Raw genomic sequence first — 17,588 nt, 5'->3', positions numbered from 1 at the left:
TGCTGCCCCCGCTGGCATGGGGACAGGACCCATGGGCAGGCAGAGCTGGTGCGTGGGGACAGGACCCACGGGCAGTCAGAGCTCCTGCTGCTGCCCCGAGTTGAGGGTTAGGGCTAATTTTATAAGGCAAGGGTACGTGACTTATTTTTACTGGAAAAAAAGAAAAGATGATGTAAAAAGTCATTAAATGATTTCAGTGCAGATGGGGTCTGGTTATTGTGCGGTCATATAACTTTAGATACGAATCTGGCCATATAGATCGGCATGCAGGTGAGGATGCCCCGGGCTTCTCTCCCTGGGGCGGTCCTAATTCATACCATAAAAAAAAGTCCACTGGGTCATATAGTTTGGCCTGTAGGCCAGGTCACCTTGGGCTTCTCTAGCTGGGGCAGCCTTAGTCCACATCACACCGGGTTTCTAAAATTACCATTTTTCACCTTCCACGCTCTATTCTTTCAAAGTGAGTCTAAGTGGGGCAAGGGTTCCTACATTTGAGCACACAAAAGAATCACCTGGAGGGCTTGTTAAAAGAGAGCACAAGGTCCCTTTCCCAGAGCTTCTGCTTCAGCAAGCCTGGGATGGGGCCCAAGAATTTGCATTTCTAACAAGGTCCCAGGTGATGGCTATGCTGCTGATCCAGGGACCACGCTTTGAGAGCTACTAATCTAGGGCATTTATCTTTCATTGCTGAGCCCTAGACTTGAGTAGAATCACCTGGGAGAAATTCTAAAAATTTGTATTGCCGGGTCTGGTCCCTGGCAATCCCAAGGGAGAAAGTCTAAGGGTGGCACACATGAGTTGGCATTTTTACAAATGCAAGTCAAGCTTGGGAACCAGTTGGGTGAATGCTACTTTGCAATAATCTGGTGAATGCATAACTGCAGCCTGGGGACAATGCTAAGGCAGCAGGTGAGGTTCAAACAGCTCCAGCTGTGGGAAAAGAAGGGCAGGGGAGCCTGGGAACGCAGCGGGGTCTGAATCATAGGCCTTCAGCCTGCCTGGCCCTGACCTTGCTGTCTTTATTCATCCCCGCAGGAAGTCCCTCTGTTATTTTGATTTGTCTGAATCACAGGCTTGCTTGGAAGCAGACAGCACTTAACCCAAGGCCTGCTCAAAGTGAGCAGTCTGCTGAAATTCTGAAACAGAGCAAAGCACAGTATAGGACTATTTACCAGCATCAAGGAATTTATTTCATTGTCCAAATCTTAAAACCTTTAATATTCACCCAAAAGAAGTTGTATGATTCTGAATATTTCAAAAGAAAACCGATGGGGGGGGTGGAGTGGGGAGAAGATAAAAAAGTAGAGAAATAAGGAAAGTGTTTTTCTTACATGAACTTCAGAAAGAAATTTTAATTTAAATAATTTTATTATATAATTATACTATTGTTTACTATTATTATTCAGCCTTTTATTCTATTATTGTGATTACTTATTATTTATAGAAGTTATCTCTATCTTTGGTAAATATGATGATAACTTTTAACTGAACAAAAAATCCAGTGAAATAAAGACAGTTTCTAATAAGTTTAAATGCTATTTTGCCCAATGAAATAAACTTCTTATTTTATAGTGGCCTAAGATTTTTAAAAATTAGTTTCTCCCTTTATCAGTTTCCTAGGGCGGCCATAACAAATTGTCACTACTTGCCGGCTTAGAGAGAACTTTATTCCCTTACAGTTTGGAAGGCCAGGAGTGTGAAATCGAGGTGTTGGCAGCCTACCAGAGGCTCTGGAGAAGATTCGATTCCATGCCTCTCTCTAGCTTCTGGTGGCTCCCGGCAGTATTTGGTATTCCTTGGCTTATCAGAGCCCATCAATTTCTGCCTTGGTTGGTCTTCACGTGGCCTTTTCCTGTGTCTCTGTGTCTCAAATTTCTTTCTCGTTCTCATATGAGGACATGTGTCATTGGATGTCCAGTGAAATCCAGGACTATCGCATCTTGAAAACCTTAATTACATCTGCAAAGGCCCTATTTCTAATTTATTTATTTATTTTATTGCAGTAACATTGGACTATAACATTATATAGCTTTCGGATGTACGTTGTAGTATATTTCGAATTCTGTGTAGAAGACATCATGTTCACCACCCAAAAATTAATTATAGTCCATCCCCTCACATGTGAGCCTAACACCCCTTTGGCCCTTCCCCCTCCCCCTTCTCCTATGGTAACCACCAATCCAATCTCCGTTGCTATGTGTTTGTTTGTCATTGTCTTTATCTTCTACTTATGTGTGAGATCATACGGTATTTGACTTTCTCCCTCTGACTTATTTCACTTAGCACAATACCCTCAAGGTCCATCCATGTTGTCACAAATGGCTGGATGTCATCATTTCTTATGGGTGAGTAGTATTCCATTGTGTATATACACCACATCTTCTTTATCCATTCATCCCTTGATGAGCACCTAGATTGCTTCCAAGTCTTGGCTATTGTGAATAATACTGCAATGAACATATGGGTGCAAAAGGCCCTATTTCCAAATAAGGTCATATTCACAAATAGTAGGGGTTAGGACTTGGACATATCTTCTTGGGGAACACAATTCAAACCACTACCCTTCCCAACCCTACTGAAAAATATTGACCAAGTGTGTGAAGAATATTGGCGAGGAGCAGTGCCGGGTGATTGCTTGCTTGGGTGTCCATGTGCCTCATTCCAGTTGGTCGGTTCCAGCTTCCCATCTGCTGCTCACTTCCAGCTGCTCATTTCAACTGTAGGGGCAGTGCAGAAACACCCTGAGTCTCTCGAAAGGCCTAGTTGCCAGCCTTTTTCCATTGTCCTTGACCAGGGCCCACTGAGGGTGACCATGGAGGGCTGTCTTCTTCCCACGTTCACTAACACCCTACAAAACCCAAGCAATATAAGAGGAGAACCATGCAACTCTTTAGATCACTTTTTCTGTTTGCCACAACACCTGCAGTTTGTAATGGGCTTTCCCTATTTTTAATAAATTTTCCTTTAAAAAGTCATTAAAGATATTTTTCATACAGCATGGTTTTAATCTAAGTGGATTAGAACTGCGTGAAAAATATAAAGGCTTAGCATCAGTAAGGTGACTAAAAGAGTGAGAGACCCAGGGCTATTTCCGAAGAAAATTTCACAGGACCAGTAGCCACGTGAGGCTAGACTCAGGAAGCAGACAAAAGAACAGCTTTTTTTTTTTTTTTTTTACCATTTCTTTCCTAGTTAATTGATTTTTTGTTCTTGTGTCTTTCTGTCTTGCAGTACTCAGAGCCATTTTTTAAACGTTTCATGTATATTTGAGTGAGAACCATCTCTCTTATGTGATTTTTATAAAATGCCAGAGCTTGGCTCCTTATATGAAATTTTCTGTTGGCGTTATCCATGACATAATTATAAAAATATCTTTTCTTGATGAAAAAGCTATGGAAAGAAAAACGTTATCCACCGCTCTTCTATCTCAAGCAAAGAAAGTCTACAAACGCAATAGTTAGGATCCCGAGTTTTAAATAATCAGACTTGAGACTCTAAAATGGGATGGGCAAACATTTTTCTGCACGGGGCCAGAGAGTAATTATTTTAGGTTTTGCAGGCCATGTGGTGTGTCTCACAACTATTCAACTCTGCTACTGCTGCATGAAAGCAGCCATAGAAAATAAGTAAAGAAATGTGTGTCTGTGATCCAGTAAAACTTTATTTACAGGTGGTGGCCTGATTTTGTACATAGGTCATAGTTTGCCAATCCCTACTCTAAAATATCAACCAGTTCTCCATGTTTCTATTATAAGGACATGTATCCATATGGAAATATTAGGGAATATAGCATAATTTCAGATTCTCTTTCATAATGTTGGAAATATTTTGGACATCTCTTTCATTAACCATTTTATACCCAGTGCCTTAGCACAGTGTCTTCTGTTTAGTAGGCACTCAAATGTTTATTTAATGAACAGCAAATGAGTAAGGCCTGAGTTGTCGTACCCTGCCAGTCTCTGCAGGTGCCCACTAAGCCTGGTCCAGCTCCAATACACTTCAAATTGCTTAGCTGAAATAATTCGAGTTCAGTATGCCAAAACACTGGAAACTCGTGTATGGTGGAGCTCTCCTCTGTAGGAAAGTTGTGAGATCTGTACTTCTGTTACGAATCAATATAGTCCCAATACTTTTCTTAGAAAGGAAACTGCTACCTACGTGTATATCTATGTTATAGCTATATCAGTCAACAGTTGGCTCGTTGATGGCCATGGGGACGATGAGATTCTGAACCAATAGGGGCCAGGTGGCAGCCCTTTACTTCCAGAGGCCAGGGGGTTGCAATTACCATAACAAGAGGCAGAGGTGAAGGGTAGGTAAGAGGGTTTCACCTGGAGGGAACTGTGGAGATGACTAATAGAGCATTGCATCCCTGGGGCAAAAAAGATGAATAGCCAATGAGGGTGCTGCTTAATATACACAGTCAAAAGAAGGCAAGAATGGATGAGCAGCAGGCTGAGGGTGGTCACCCCAATAGAAAGTCAGGATACTTTGCCCAGATCCCAGACCTCAGCCAGTTTTCAGACCCGGAAACTATTGACTGAAGGGGTGGCCAAGTCCACAGGAGGAAGAATCTTGAAATATATGGCAAAAATATACTGTCTTGATTTCTCCCATTTTCCTCGAAAGAGACATATGGTAATTTATTTGGGAAAATACATACTGAGGAAAGAGGAATATGGAGATATTTTGAGGGCATTGGGTCTGAATTAACATTGAAGCACAGAGTTCCAAAGCGTCATGTTAGAGTGGAGGCATACAGGGGCCAAGAAATAAACAGAGTGCTGGCCAAATTCTTGCTGTCAGTAGGTCCTGTAGGTCTGAGGACCCATCCAGTGGTCACCTCCCCAGTCCCTGAAGGTATAATTGGGATTGATAATCTTGGCTGTTAGAGTAGCCACCACCTTGAATTCTTCTCGTTCTACCAAATGAGAGCTATCTATCATGGTGAAGAAGATGAAGTGGAAGCTTCTGAAGCTGCACATCCACATTCCTGCCCCCAACCCCCCACCCCCTCGCCAGTCCTGGCTAACAAAGTGAATCAAAAAATATTGCATTTGGTGGTGGTGATGGGGAGGAATGGCGGAAATGAAGGCTACTCTAAAAGATCTTAAGATTGCATGTGGTGATGATCCATATCATAGCTCCACCAGTCTGACCAGTGCAGAAACCAAATGAATCTTAGAGAATGACTAGAGGCCCCTGGAAACTCAAATAATTGTGGTTACTGTGCTAGATGTGTTATCTTTCCTAGAGCAGATTAATATGGCCTCAGGTCCATGGTTTGCAGACATGGATTTGGCATTCTTCTCTATCCCAATCAGGAAAGATCCGAAAAAGATCAGAAACCATTTGTATTTACACGGAAGGCAATACTATACAAGTACAGTTTGTCTGGGGGCTATGTTACCTCTGCTCTCTGTCATAATAGAATCAGATGAGATCTGGGCTGTCTGGACACCCTGCACGACATTTTGTTGATCACAAGGATGAGCAAGAAGTGGCTAGCATGCTGAGGCATCGGTAGGACACATGCATTACAGGGTATGGGAGTTAAAGCTGGTGACAATTGAGGGAACTTCCACTGTTGTAAAGTGTTTAGGGATCCAGTTGGGTCAAGGGCAAGTGAGGACATCTCTTCAGAAAGACAAATTGCTGCTACCAGAAAGAAGAAAACAAAATTCCTGGTAAGATCCTTTGACTTACGGTGGCAGCATATTCCACATCTAGGAACGTGCTCCAGCCCATTCCTAGGGACATGAGAAGCTCCCTGTTTTGAGTGGGGCCTAGAGCAGGAAGTCAGGGCTGCAGTACAAGCAGCCCTGGGCTGGGACCATATGATCTGGCAAACCCAATGCCGTTGGAGGTGTCAGTGATGGGAAACAAGGCAGTGTGGCATATAGATGAAGCCCCAGTGGGAGCATCACCACACAGACCTCTGGAGTTTTGGAGTAAGGCCATTCCATCTGCAATAGAATATTTTTTTGTTGTTAGGAGTCTTTTTTGGTTTGGGGGTTTTTTTAAAAGATTTTACTTTTCCTTTTTCTCCCTAAAGCCCCCTGGTACATAGTTGTGTATTTTTAGTTGTGAGTCCTAGTTGTGGCACGTGAGACGCCTCTTCAGCATGGCCTGAAGAATGGTGCCATGTCCGCACCCAGGATCGGAACCAGCAAACCCCTGGGCTGTGGAAGCAGAGCGTGTGAACTTAACCACTCGGCCACAGGGCTGGCCCTGTTTTTTTTTTTTTTTAAAGATTGTCACCTGAGCTAACATCTGTTGCCAATCTTTCCTTTTTTCTCTTTTCTTCTCCCCAGAGCCAGTACATAGTTATATATGCTAGTTGTAGGCCCTTCTGGTTTTGCTATGTGGGCCGCTGCCTCAGCATGGCTTGATGAGTGGTGCCATGTCCATGCCCAGAATCTGAACTGGCGAAACCCTAGGCCATGACACAGAGCATGCCAACTTAACCTCTCGGTCATGAGGTTGGACCCCTGCAATAGAATCTTATATGCTTTTTGAAAAAGAGTTCCTGGTGTGTTACTGGGGCCTACAAGAGACAGAATTCTTGATTATAGGACAATAAGTAACCACGCATCTGGAACTGTCCATTATGATCTAGGTTCTGTCAGACCCACGGAGTCATAAATTCAGGCAGGCCCAGCAGCAGTCCAACATAAGATCAAAGCCGTGTATCTGGGATCAAGACAAGTAGGACCAGCAGATATGAGGTAACTGCATGAGCAGGTGTCCCAGACCCCATGTCACCCCCCACAGTTGTTCCAGCATCCCTCCCTCAGATCCTTGCTAGGACAATGTGGGGGTCCCATGTGACCAGCTGAAGGAGTAGGAAAGGCCTGAACATATTTTATAAGTAGATCAGCTCCATGTGAGGATGCAAGCTGAAAACGGGCAGTGGTTTAATGATACTCAGAGAGGGAGGGGGCTTGAAAAACATTGGTGAGGAAAAATCGTTTCAATGGACCAAGCTCAGAGTGGTGCACTTTTTCCTCATTTTGTGTGGAGGGAGCAGCGTCCTGAGATGAGAATGTGCTAGTGGGTGGAAGGAATACTTTGATAGGCTGGTCAGGGATCTGGAAAGAAAAAGACTGAAAAATTGGAGACAAGGCAGTTTGGTGTAGAAGACTGTGGATGTCCTGAGGAGAGTGGGCACAATGTGTGAAGAGTTTTGACTCACATATTAAGACACCAGAAAGCATACATCACAAGAAGACAGTGAACAGCCAAGGAGACACAATGACTAGGCCAGTTGACATTAGCCAGTCTTTGAGTTGACACGATGGGTGCACGAATGCAGGGACCTCAGGGGCAGAGACAGAGGCCATGCATGGGCTCTTTTTCACTGATGCCTCTGAAAGTCTAACCTGCCAGCAGCAGAGCACGACACTGAGCTCCCAATATGGCATCTCCTTCAAGGAAATGATTTTCCGCAGGTGATTTTTCTTATATTGGGTGATCAATGTGCATCCAACATGCGAGGCAACACTGTCAACAGTTTCTTGAAAAATCCTAGGAATTTTAGCATCTTCAGGGCCTAATTTCAACACCTTTAGTACCTTCAGTGGTGGGTCATTTCCTGGCTTCAGTTTCATGCCTATTCAATTGAGTATGCATAACTTTAAAAATTGTACACATTAATTAAAAAAATCTATAATGTTAAACTGCCTAACATAGGAAAGGAAAACAAACAGAAACAAATTATGGTATCTTTTCCAACCATAGTTGGCGCATTAAATTAATGGCGTATGCAAAATCACTTAGCCTCCTGTTGGGTCTATAATACTAGTTGCTCCATAAATATTCGTTGAATAATTATCAGTAAGACCACCGGCCTGGGAAAGTGCCTTGGCAGATAATTATGGATACTGGAAATTTAACATTTTAATGGGAATTGCTATAAAATGCTGTATCTCCTTTCCTGTCTTAAAAGCATTTTATAATTTCGGTTTTTCTTAATAAGTCTGTGTCAGCACATGGACATCAAGCGCTGCCTAGAATCAATGATGTTGTCCTCAGGGCTGATGGCACATGTAAGGCTGTGTTTGTGTTTTACTTTAACCTTTGGAGTCTCCTCTTCTCTATTTGGTATATTTGCTATTGTATTTCTTGTTCTCTATTCTGATTCCTTACAGATATCAGCGGACAACAGAGTGATACAGTCAAGATTGAAAGGAACGGAAAGTAGCCTAGATTAAGGGGGGTTTGCTAAGAAGACATTGGTGTTCTCACAGCATTGACAACTCTAGCCTCACGTGGAATTGAGCTGGCATCTGGAAAACCACCAGGAACAAGGCTGTGCGTGTGTGTTTGTGTGTAACGCAATCTCTTTCCTTCATATTTTCTCTGTTCCATTGTCTTGCTCAGTATGTACAAGCTCAAAATGGTTGTTCTAGCCCGACTAAAGTTAACTTTAGTTCAAGCACCAAATACTACCTATGAAGTCTCCATAGTTTTTAGTTCAAGTTTTCAAGAACAAGAATATGATAAGATCTCGAAACAGGCAATAAATTCACTTTTTTGATATCACTCTTGGTCAGCAAAAAAGAAAAATCTGGAGTACAGGGGTCCTATGGCATAAACATAGCTGCTTTGGTCCACCCCTTGTAATTGGTGTGCGTGTGTCAGTTCTTATGGAAGAAAATAGAATTTGTAATATCTAGTTTTGATCCTAAATTAGAGATGGAAAAATTATATCTAGTTCTGCTAAAAACTGCCACCTGTTTCCATTTTCATCCTGACTTACATTTGAGAGAGCTTTTCTTCTTTAGATGGCGCTAAGGGAAGATGACAGGATTAGAGTCCCTAAACTTTTCCCCTGACTTCTCTGCACTATCTACCAGGATTGTGTTAAGAACAGGTTCCAATACTCTTTCAGGGAGCACTAATATACTCATCCGTATAATGCTATTTTTCTTTAAGATCAACGTAGACAGAATGGTTGATCAGCTCCAGGGAACGTGGAAATCCATTTCTTGTGAAAATTTTGAAGAATATATGAAAGAACTAGGTGAGCCATGTTTACTTGTACATCATATCCAGTAAAAATGGGAGCTTTGACAGCACAGAACTTACTCTGTATGAAATTAGATTATTCTTAGGCCCCTCCCTTCAATTGTTCACATAGAAACAATAAATATTGATTCAGCACCTAGATATAGCTCTGTGCAAAACTAGGTCGGGATTGAGATAATCCCCGCCCTCGTGTAATTTGCCATGGATTGACATAGGTTAAACGCACGTATGCCATGTACTAAACAGCAAATGATTTTAATAAACAATCATTTTGCAAACGTGTGCTTTTGATCTTTAGAGGATCTTCAGAACACATCTTGTTTTCCAGTTTCTGATGGTTGTGGCATTCCTTGGTGTGTGGCCAATCTCTGCTCCCATTGTCATATTGCCTTCTCCTTTCTGTAGTCTAATATCTATCTTCTTCTAATAGGGAAAATTTCTTCTTATAAGGAAATTTATGATTACATGCAAGGTCCTCCTCAATAATTCAGAATAATGTCCCCATCTCAAGGTCCTTAAATTAACCGTATCTGCAAAGTCCCTTTTGGCATGTAAGGTGACATTCACAGGTTCCAGAGATGAGGATCTGAATATCTTTGAAGGCCATCATCCAATCTATCATAGCTTGTCATCATGTTTCACAATATGAATTCCACAAACCATATATAGTGCTTCCCCAATTTATCTTCTCTTAGAAATTTAACTTAGGTATTACTATGTGTGTAATGCTATTTCTATAGAAAATACTTCTACATGTACCATATAAAGTTGTGTGTGCAAAGATGTTCACTACAGCATTATTTATAGTAACAAAAAATAGAAGCAAACTAAATGCCTATCAATAAAGGGATGGGGACAAAAAATTTTGGAATATACACACTGTGGAATATTCAGTAGTTATGACAAAAATATATATCTATGTGTATTGATATGGAAAATCTCCAAGAGATACAGATAAGGGGGAAAAGCAAGTTGGAAAACAATAGTTATACTAACATTTATATACTTTTTAGAAACCTATATCTATAGTGTGATAGTGGCACAAGATTGTGAATGTACTTAACGCTACTGAATTGTGTACATTAAAATGTTAAAAATAATAAACTTTATGTTATAAGTAGTTAACTACAATAAAAAACATAATAGAGAAAACAAACCCTATACGTGTGTTCATATACGAATGCAAGTGAAGAGACAAAGTTCTGGAAGAATCCATGCCTAAGTATGTTGTCTGTGTGTAAATTAGTGTATTTTTTCATGGCTTTAATCAAATTTTCAAAGGGGTCTAGGAACCAACAAGATTAATAACTACTGGACTAGAGAAACGTAACAGTCACTACGCAAAAGCTGGCCACTGATACTTTTTCTGCAAATGTAATCAATTTTAACATACAATGGTGCTACTGGCTTTAGATATTTGAATTCATGTGGCATTAAATCTGTTTAACTCAAAAGTCTCCTAGTTAGCAGAGAATTATACGGCTAATGTGAGTTCTTGGAGCCAACAACAGGTTTAACCATTGCGTCTTTTTTATCTGGTTTCCAGGAATAGGAAGAGTCAGCAGGAAGCTTGGCTGTCTGGCAAAACCCACTGTGACCATAAATACAAAGGAAGATGTCATCACTATAAAAACCAAAAGCATCTTTAAAAATAATGAGATCTCCTTTAAACTGGGAGAAGAGTTTGAAGAAACCACACCAGCTGGCCGTAAGATCAAGGTGAGGCCTTCGACATTCTTTCAGATAAATTTCATGTTAATTTTGAAATCATCCTAAGTGAGTAAGCAATTATAGCAAACATATCAAAAGTCTGTGTTAGATACACTTTGGGCTAAAACCTAGGTCTGAGTACCTCAAAATTTAAAATGTATTCAAATCTCCTGGAATGCTTGTGAAAAATGCCTACTTCGAGGTCCCATCCCCAGAGGCTCCGATGTCTGGAGTGGGCACCTGAAAATCGTATTTTTGACAACAATTCTGATGCAGATGATTAGCAGACCATATTTTGAGAATTATTTCTCTAGATTGTCTCTCACAACCAAAAGTTCTGCTTTCCATTTTGCAGCATTTTCCACACATAAAATTATAATGCATAAAACATATTAGCTGGTATAGGTGAGACTATGCCACGCTAACAAATTAATCACAAGCTCTCAGTGACTTACAGTGGGGATTTATTTCTAACTCATAGTGCATATTCAGTGGTGGGGTGGAGTTAGGGGAAGTTTGTGTACGTGTAGGGTGGGGGCAGGAAATGGAGGCGTAGGGTGTCTTCCCCTCTCAATTTCTCAGGGACCGGGGCCCAAGGAGGTTCAACTACCTTGTACCTCCACCGTTGGGAACTTGTGGACTCCTCAGTCAACAAAACAGTCAACAAGGAAAGAGACACTGGGGTTTGTATTGCCTCAGCCTGGAAGTGACACACACAGTTTCTTTCATCTTGTGGGCTCCAACTGGAATACATAATGTACATTTTTTTTGTATTTTCTGTTTATTATATGTTCCCCCACACCAGAATGTAAGCTCCTCAAAGACAGGATGTCTTGTCTGTTTTGTTTCACAGAACACAGTACTTGTTACATAATAGTTGCTCAATAAATGTTTGTTGTTTGAATGAATGAACTCAATAGAGGATTGTTGAAGTATACGGAAGAGGATGCCCTGATAAAAGGAACTAACGCATCACATTAACAGATAGTTGCTAAATAATATGAGACTTCAGATTCCTGTACAACATAAAATGAAAGAAGAATTTTGGCTTAAAATGTTTAATAAAGATGTCTGTGGTAAATTTTCAAAAATCTACTAGAATAAAAAGGCTACAAAATATAGGAAAGCAGAAGGAAAATTTAATGATCATCATTGTCTCTGCTACAGAAAGGAATAGTAAATAATTTTGGTAGAAGGCCCAACTCAGTGGAATTGTAAGCTCTGAGATGTATGCATCCAAATGATTATATAACATGATTTTCCAATAGAGTAGAATTTAATCGTTGATATCTCTAAACTTTGTGATATATAATATAATGGAGGAAGATGCAGACTGGATCGGCATGACCTGAGTGTGAATCCCACCTCTGACCCCAATCAGCTGTGTGACTTTGGGCAAGCCACACAACCTTGCTGGCTCAGTCTTTTCTGTTGCAAAAATGGCTAATAATAGTACTTACCTCATACGGTTGTTGTGAGGATTACATGAATTAATATATTAAAACCTCTTTGAAGAGTGCCTTACATAATAGTGATACATAAGTGGTAGCGATTGTTCTTGTGACTATAATTATAATTTTCACTATTTTTATGTTGTTGAGGTAAGAGGAGGAAACAGGACTTTTCTCATTTAAGTAAGGTCTTAAATGGGAGTTTGAATTAGCTTCATATGTATTTTTAAAGTCGAAACTTACTTGTGATTCTTTATGCAAAGAGATAATACTTTGCTTATACAATAAAACATAAAAAAGAATGACTTACTCTTCAAAGTAATATTATGTTTTTTACTCTTATAAAACTACTTTTTACCAGAAGAATCAGCCAACAAATTTACCATTGACAATGTCTTAAAATAAATGAACCGTAAACACCATTCTAAAACAACCTGAGAGTAGCACGGCAGCCAAAAAGAATTTGACATCTGACAAGATTTTAGAGTTCAAATACAACAATCTGAGCTGGATTTGGTTTTGTCTGTTTTTCAGAGTCTGGTAACCTTAGATAATGACTCCTTGGTTCAGGTTAAGGACTGGGAAGGCAAAGAGACCACCATAACAAGAAGGTTGGTGGATGGGAAAATGGTGGTGGTGAGTGAGCTGTTTCTCATTACTTTTTTCCACCTACTATAACATCTATTTATAAAATCACTCAAATAGTTTGTTCTAAAACAATGGAGGTAAATGCAGTTTTTCTTTCCCTCTTGATTTCTAAGAGCGGGGGAAAACATTGGCAGATAAATATATGATCATAAATTTTAATGAAAAGCACATGGATTGAGGAACTAAAACACGAAAGAGAATTTAAGAAATTGTCTTGCCTAATTCTTTGACTTGTGCATAAGCCAAAATAAGTGTGTATTTGTGCAATAAAGATTTCAGCAGAAATTGAGAATTATTGCTAATCTTCTGCTCTACGCCAGGATTAATTTCTCACAGTTTTCCAGATCAACACCAAACAAAAGCATGAAAAGGAAATTTAAACTGAGAGTGCAAAGCTTAAGTGGTGTCTGTTTGGTGTAAGGATGAGTTGATACAAGAAAAAACTAACATTTATGTGGCTACCACCTCCCCATGTTTTCATATGTTATTTAACCAATCCTCACAATAGTGTTGTGAGGCAAGACTTATTCGCCCCCTTAACAGGAGATAAAATTGAGATTCAAACACTGACTTACCTAAGGATATTCAGCTAGAAAAATGTGGTTCTGAGATTAAAATCTAGGTTGGCGTAATGCCAAAGTGTACACTTTTTTGAGTCTACCCCACTCTCTGTCAAGATGGCTTCCCAAGTCATCTCTTTGCTTCTTTAGAGTGGAGGGAAATATGTCAACGTTTCTCTTCCTCCCAAACCCTCACCTCCACCAAAATGAATCAAAAGGTAATTTGGGACATAACGTAAAATAGTTCTAAGGAAATATGCAAGAATTGTGTGGAGGTAAAAAAAAAAAATCTATCCTCACTTCTTTCTTTCTCCCCACCTTTATCCTTTATTTTATAATTAAGTCTTTGCTGTCCTGTTCTGATAGCTGCAATTTTCTGATTTTGTCTGTCTATCTCCTTGCTCAAAGCTTTGTAAACCTTTGCCTTTTTGTTTTGGGTATGAGGGCTTCCTTCATCATTTCTTGTAAGGCTGGTCTAGTGGGGATGAACTCCCTCAGCTTTTATTTGTCTGGGAAAGTTTTTATTTCTCTGTCAAATCTGAAGGATAATTTCACTCGATAGAATATTCTTGACTGAAAGTTTTTGTCTTTCAGTATTTTGAATATATCGTCCCATTCTCTCCTGGCCTGTAAGGTTTCTGCTGAGAAATCTGCTGACAGCCTGACAGGGGTTCTTTTATAGGTTATTTTCTTCTCTCTTGCTGCCCTTATTATTTTTTTCTTTGTAATTGACTTTTGACAGTTTTAATATTACACGCTTTGGAGAAGGTCTTTTTGTATTCATGTAATTAGGAGTTCTATTGGCTTCATGTACTTGTAAGTTCACTTTCTTCCCCCGTTTTGGGAAGTTCTCAGCCATTATTTCTTTGAACAAACTGTCTGCTCCTCTCTCCTTCTCTTCTCCCTCTGGAATACCTATAATCCTTATGTTGCTTTTCCTAATTGAGTTGGATATTTCTTGAAAAATTCCTTCAGTTTTTAAAAATCTTGGTTCTCTCTCCTCTTCCACCTGGATCATTTCTAGGTTTCTGTATTCAAGCTCACTGATTTTCTCCTCCACAAGGTCTGCTGTATTCTTTGTGCTTTCTACATTACATTTTGTCTCATTAATTGTGTTCTTCATATCCAGAATTTTTGTTTGTTTGGTTTTTTTTTCAGAGCTTCAATCTCTTTGGTGAAGTCTTCCTTCTGTTCATTAACTTTACTCCTTAGGTCATTCAACTGTCTTCCTGAGTTTTCTTGTAAGTCATTGAGTTTCTTCATGACAGCTCTTTTGAGTTCTCTGTCAGTCAGATTGTAATCTTCTGTGATTTCCAGTTTGGTTTCTGGAGAGCTGTCATTCTCCTTCTGCTCTGCCATGTTCCTGTAGTTCTTCATGGTGCTTGATGAGTTGATCCTCTGCTGGCACATTGGTGGTCACCACTTTCTTATTTGGGTATGGCTTCAGTTACTGATTCTGACCTGCTTCTGGTTGTATTTGAGAGCCTGCACTTTCCACTCTCCACTGCCTCTGCTAGAAGTGTCATCAGTGCCCTCCTTGTGCTGCTTGTGCCTCTGGGGTTGCTGGTGCCCTGCTGCTTTCGATGTTGCTGCAGTCTCAGGTGTTACCACTGGGGTCACCAGGCTGTGAGCACGTCTGCTGCTTCCAGGCTTGCCTGGGTCTCATGTTCCCCAACTTCTCTCCATGGGCTCTTTACAGGCTTGGGTTCCGCTGTCCCTTAGACCACCCGCACTGCTGCTCTTGTGTTATCTGGGGGTACTGGCAGCACTGCAGCCAGGGGCTGTGGGCTCACAGGTGTCACTGTTGCTGTTGGGGCCTGAGTTCTTGTATGCAGCCCCTGCTGCTGGTAGAGTTGGTGTCAGGGGTGCCACCACTGGGGGCTGGATCTCAGGTTATGCTGTGGTTACTAAAGCCTCAGGGTACAGGTGCCAGCTGCTGTGGCTGGGGGAGGAGTAGGGGCTGAGTTGCATGTGTTGCTGCTGGCCCTGCCATCTCTAGTCACTGGCGCCCAATGGTGTGCTTTTTGAGACCTCAGATCAGGGCACCCTGCTCCTGCTAGTGAAGTCCGAGTTTTGGTTGCTGTCCCTACTGCTAGAGAAATGAGCAACACTGCCAGGGAGGAAGAGAGGGCTGGGTCCGTGGTACCGCTCTGTGTCCTGAAGCCTCAGGACATGTGCCATCCATCACCACTAAGGGTGGACAGGGACCCCAGCCTCTGGTTGTTGGGGCTGGTGCTCACACTGACAACCTGCTCTGAAACCTCAGATCAGGAGACCCTGCCCCTGCTGGGGAAATTCACAGCTTGGGTGTAGTCCCCACTGCAGGAAAGATGGCGCCACTGCTGGGGCGAGAGGGAGGGGGCCAGGTCACCAACTCCACTGTGTCCTGGAACCTCAGGACATGTATGCAACATCTGCCACCACTGGGGACAGGGGGTAGGGGGCAGAGGGCAGGGGCCAAGGCACAAGTGCTGTGTTTGCCCTAGCAGCCTGCAGTTGCTGGTGTGTGAGCCGATGGGAGGATAAGCATCTTGGACTACCATTGCTGGGCAGAAGGAGAGGGATGCTCCCCAGGTTCGATCCTCTCCCGGAGGTTGAGTCCACCCACCTTCAGATGTCTAGATGCATGTATCACCCAGGCGTCCTGGTGTGCTGTGCAGGGAGTCCTGTGTTGGTCACTGGCTTTCTGACTGGTTGTAACTCAGAGGGGAAAGACAAAGGCAATGACTCACTCCCCCATGATGCTGATGTCATTCTCTGTCCTCGTTTCTTAACTTAAGGATTTTCTCCTTTCAACAATGAAGAGTACATTTCCTTATGAAGTAAGAAGTGGAGGACTAAGATTACTTCTTTTATTGCTTCTTATAATGACATTAACCACTAAACACATAGGTTTTATAGTTCATCAGGAAGAATATTAGATTCAGAATCCACAGACATGGATTTCCATCTCTGCCATTTAGTACCTATGTGACTTTGGACAAATCATTTACCCTCTCCAAGATTTAGGTTCCTTGCCTTCAAAATGTAGAAAATATGTTCACAGTGTTTTTGAGAGAATTATGTATGTATGTATATTTCAGTGCTCTGAAAACCATAAAATACTACATCGATGTCAGTTGTTATTAGCATTTGAAAAGTATAGATTACGTAAAATAGCAAAAATGCTTCAATGTAGGCATTTAAAATGCTTTAATAAATGCTTCAAATTCCTACAAATACACTTTGGTTTTTTGTATACATATGTATATACACAAATATATATATACGCACACCATATATACCATATATGTGATTTGCCATATGTGTGTGTTTGTGTACATATATACATATATGGCAAAATCAGCCAACAAATCGTTATCTATAGTTGTCTATCTAGATCTCTTTCCAAGACTTTTAAGGAATGTATGTATGGATAGTACTTAGTCTGCATTTTTATAAATGTCAGTTTCACCAACAATACTGAAATATCTCATCCTTTGTTTGTCTTCTAGGAAAGTGCCGTGAACAATGTCACCTGCACTCGGACATATGAAAGAGTACCAACAAACTCAGTCACAAACTCTTAAGCACTCTCATGATCCAAAGTGCTGAGGTTGCTTAAATAAAACTCCATGGTAAAATACCATGACTGCTAATATGACAACCTTTGCACGAGTGCCAACAATTTGGGTGCCCTGCTGAATGTCTGTATCATACAGGACCTTGGCATTGGCGGCTGTAAGAAATCAGGATGATGTATCCTGTTCGATGTGGGGCTGCTGTAACACATTCAGAGAAGCACTTCATGTTGATTTTCTTCTAATTAGGCATATTATGTCAATCCTTTAAATTTAACATGATCTGCACTATATTGGGAAAATAATATTCGTTTTTTTTTTAAGGAAGATTAGCCCTGAGCTAACATCTGCCACCAATCCTCCTCTTTTTGCTGAGGAAGACTGGCCCTGAGCTCACATCTGTGCCCATCTTCCTCTACTTTATACGTGGGACGCCTGCCACAGCATGGCTTGATAAGCAGTGTGTAGGTCCATACCCGGGATCTGAACTGGTGAACCCTGGGCCACTGGAGCGGAGTGCATAAACTTAACTGCTATGCCAGTGACCCAGTCCCAGTATTAATTTTTTAATAAACTAGTTGGGACATAGTGTGCCTTATAGGTAATAACTCAACTTATGGGAAAGGGTA

At 41.1% G+C, this 17,588-nt stretch overlaps 1 protein-coding gene across 1 annotated transcript in view; it reads left to right on the top strand.

Annotated features, from left to right (window-relative positions):
* FABP12 (fatty acid binding protein 12) overlaps nt 1-17,306 on the top strand; it is a 19,851-nt gene extending 2,545 nt beyond the window's left edge. Inside the window, exons 3-7 of the mRNA XM_046642560.1 lie at nt 8,151-8,313; nt 8,938-9,025; nt 10,577-10,749; nt 12,726-12,827; nt 16,894-17,306. Coding sequence (XP_046498516.1) covers nt 8,953-9,025; nt 10,577-10,749; nt 12,726-12,827; nt 16,894-16,968 — 423 coding nt within the window. The 5' untranslated portion in view covers nt 8,151-8,313; nt 8,938-8,952 and the 3' untranslated portion in view covers nt 16,969-17,306. The remainder of the gene's footprint in view (nt 1-8,150; nt 8,314-8,937; nt 9,026-10,576; nt 10,750-12,725; nt 12,828-16,893) is intronic.
* The last annotated feature ends 282 nt before the right edge of the window (nt 17,307-17,588 follow it).

Source organism: Equus quagga, chromosome 16 (genome assembly GCF_021613505.1).
Source record: "Equus quagga isolate Etosha38 chromosome 16, UCLA_HA_Equagga_1.0, whole genome shotgun sequence".
In the NCBI taxonomy this organism is placed as follows: domain Eukaryota; kingdom Metazoa; phylum Chordata; class Mammalia; order Perissodactyla; family Equidae; genus Equus; species Equus quagga.
This window is presented reverse-complemented; position numbering and strand designations above follow the sequence as displayed.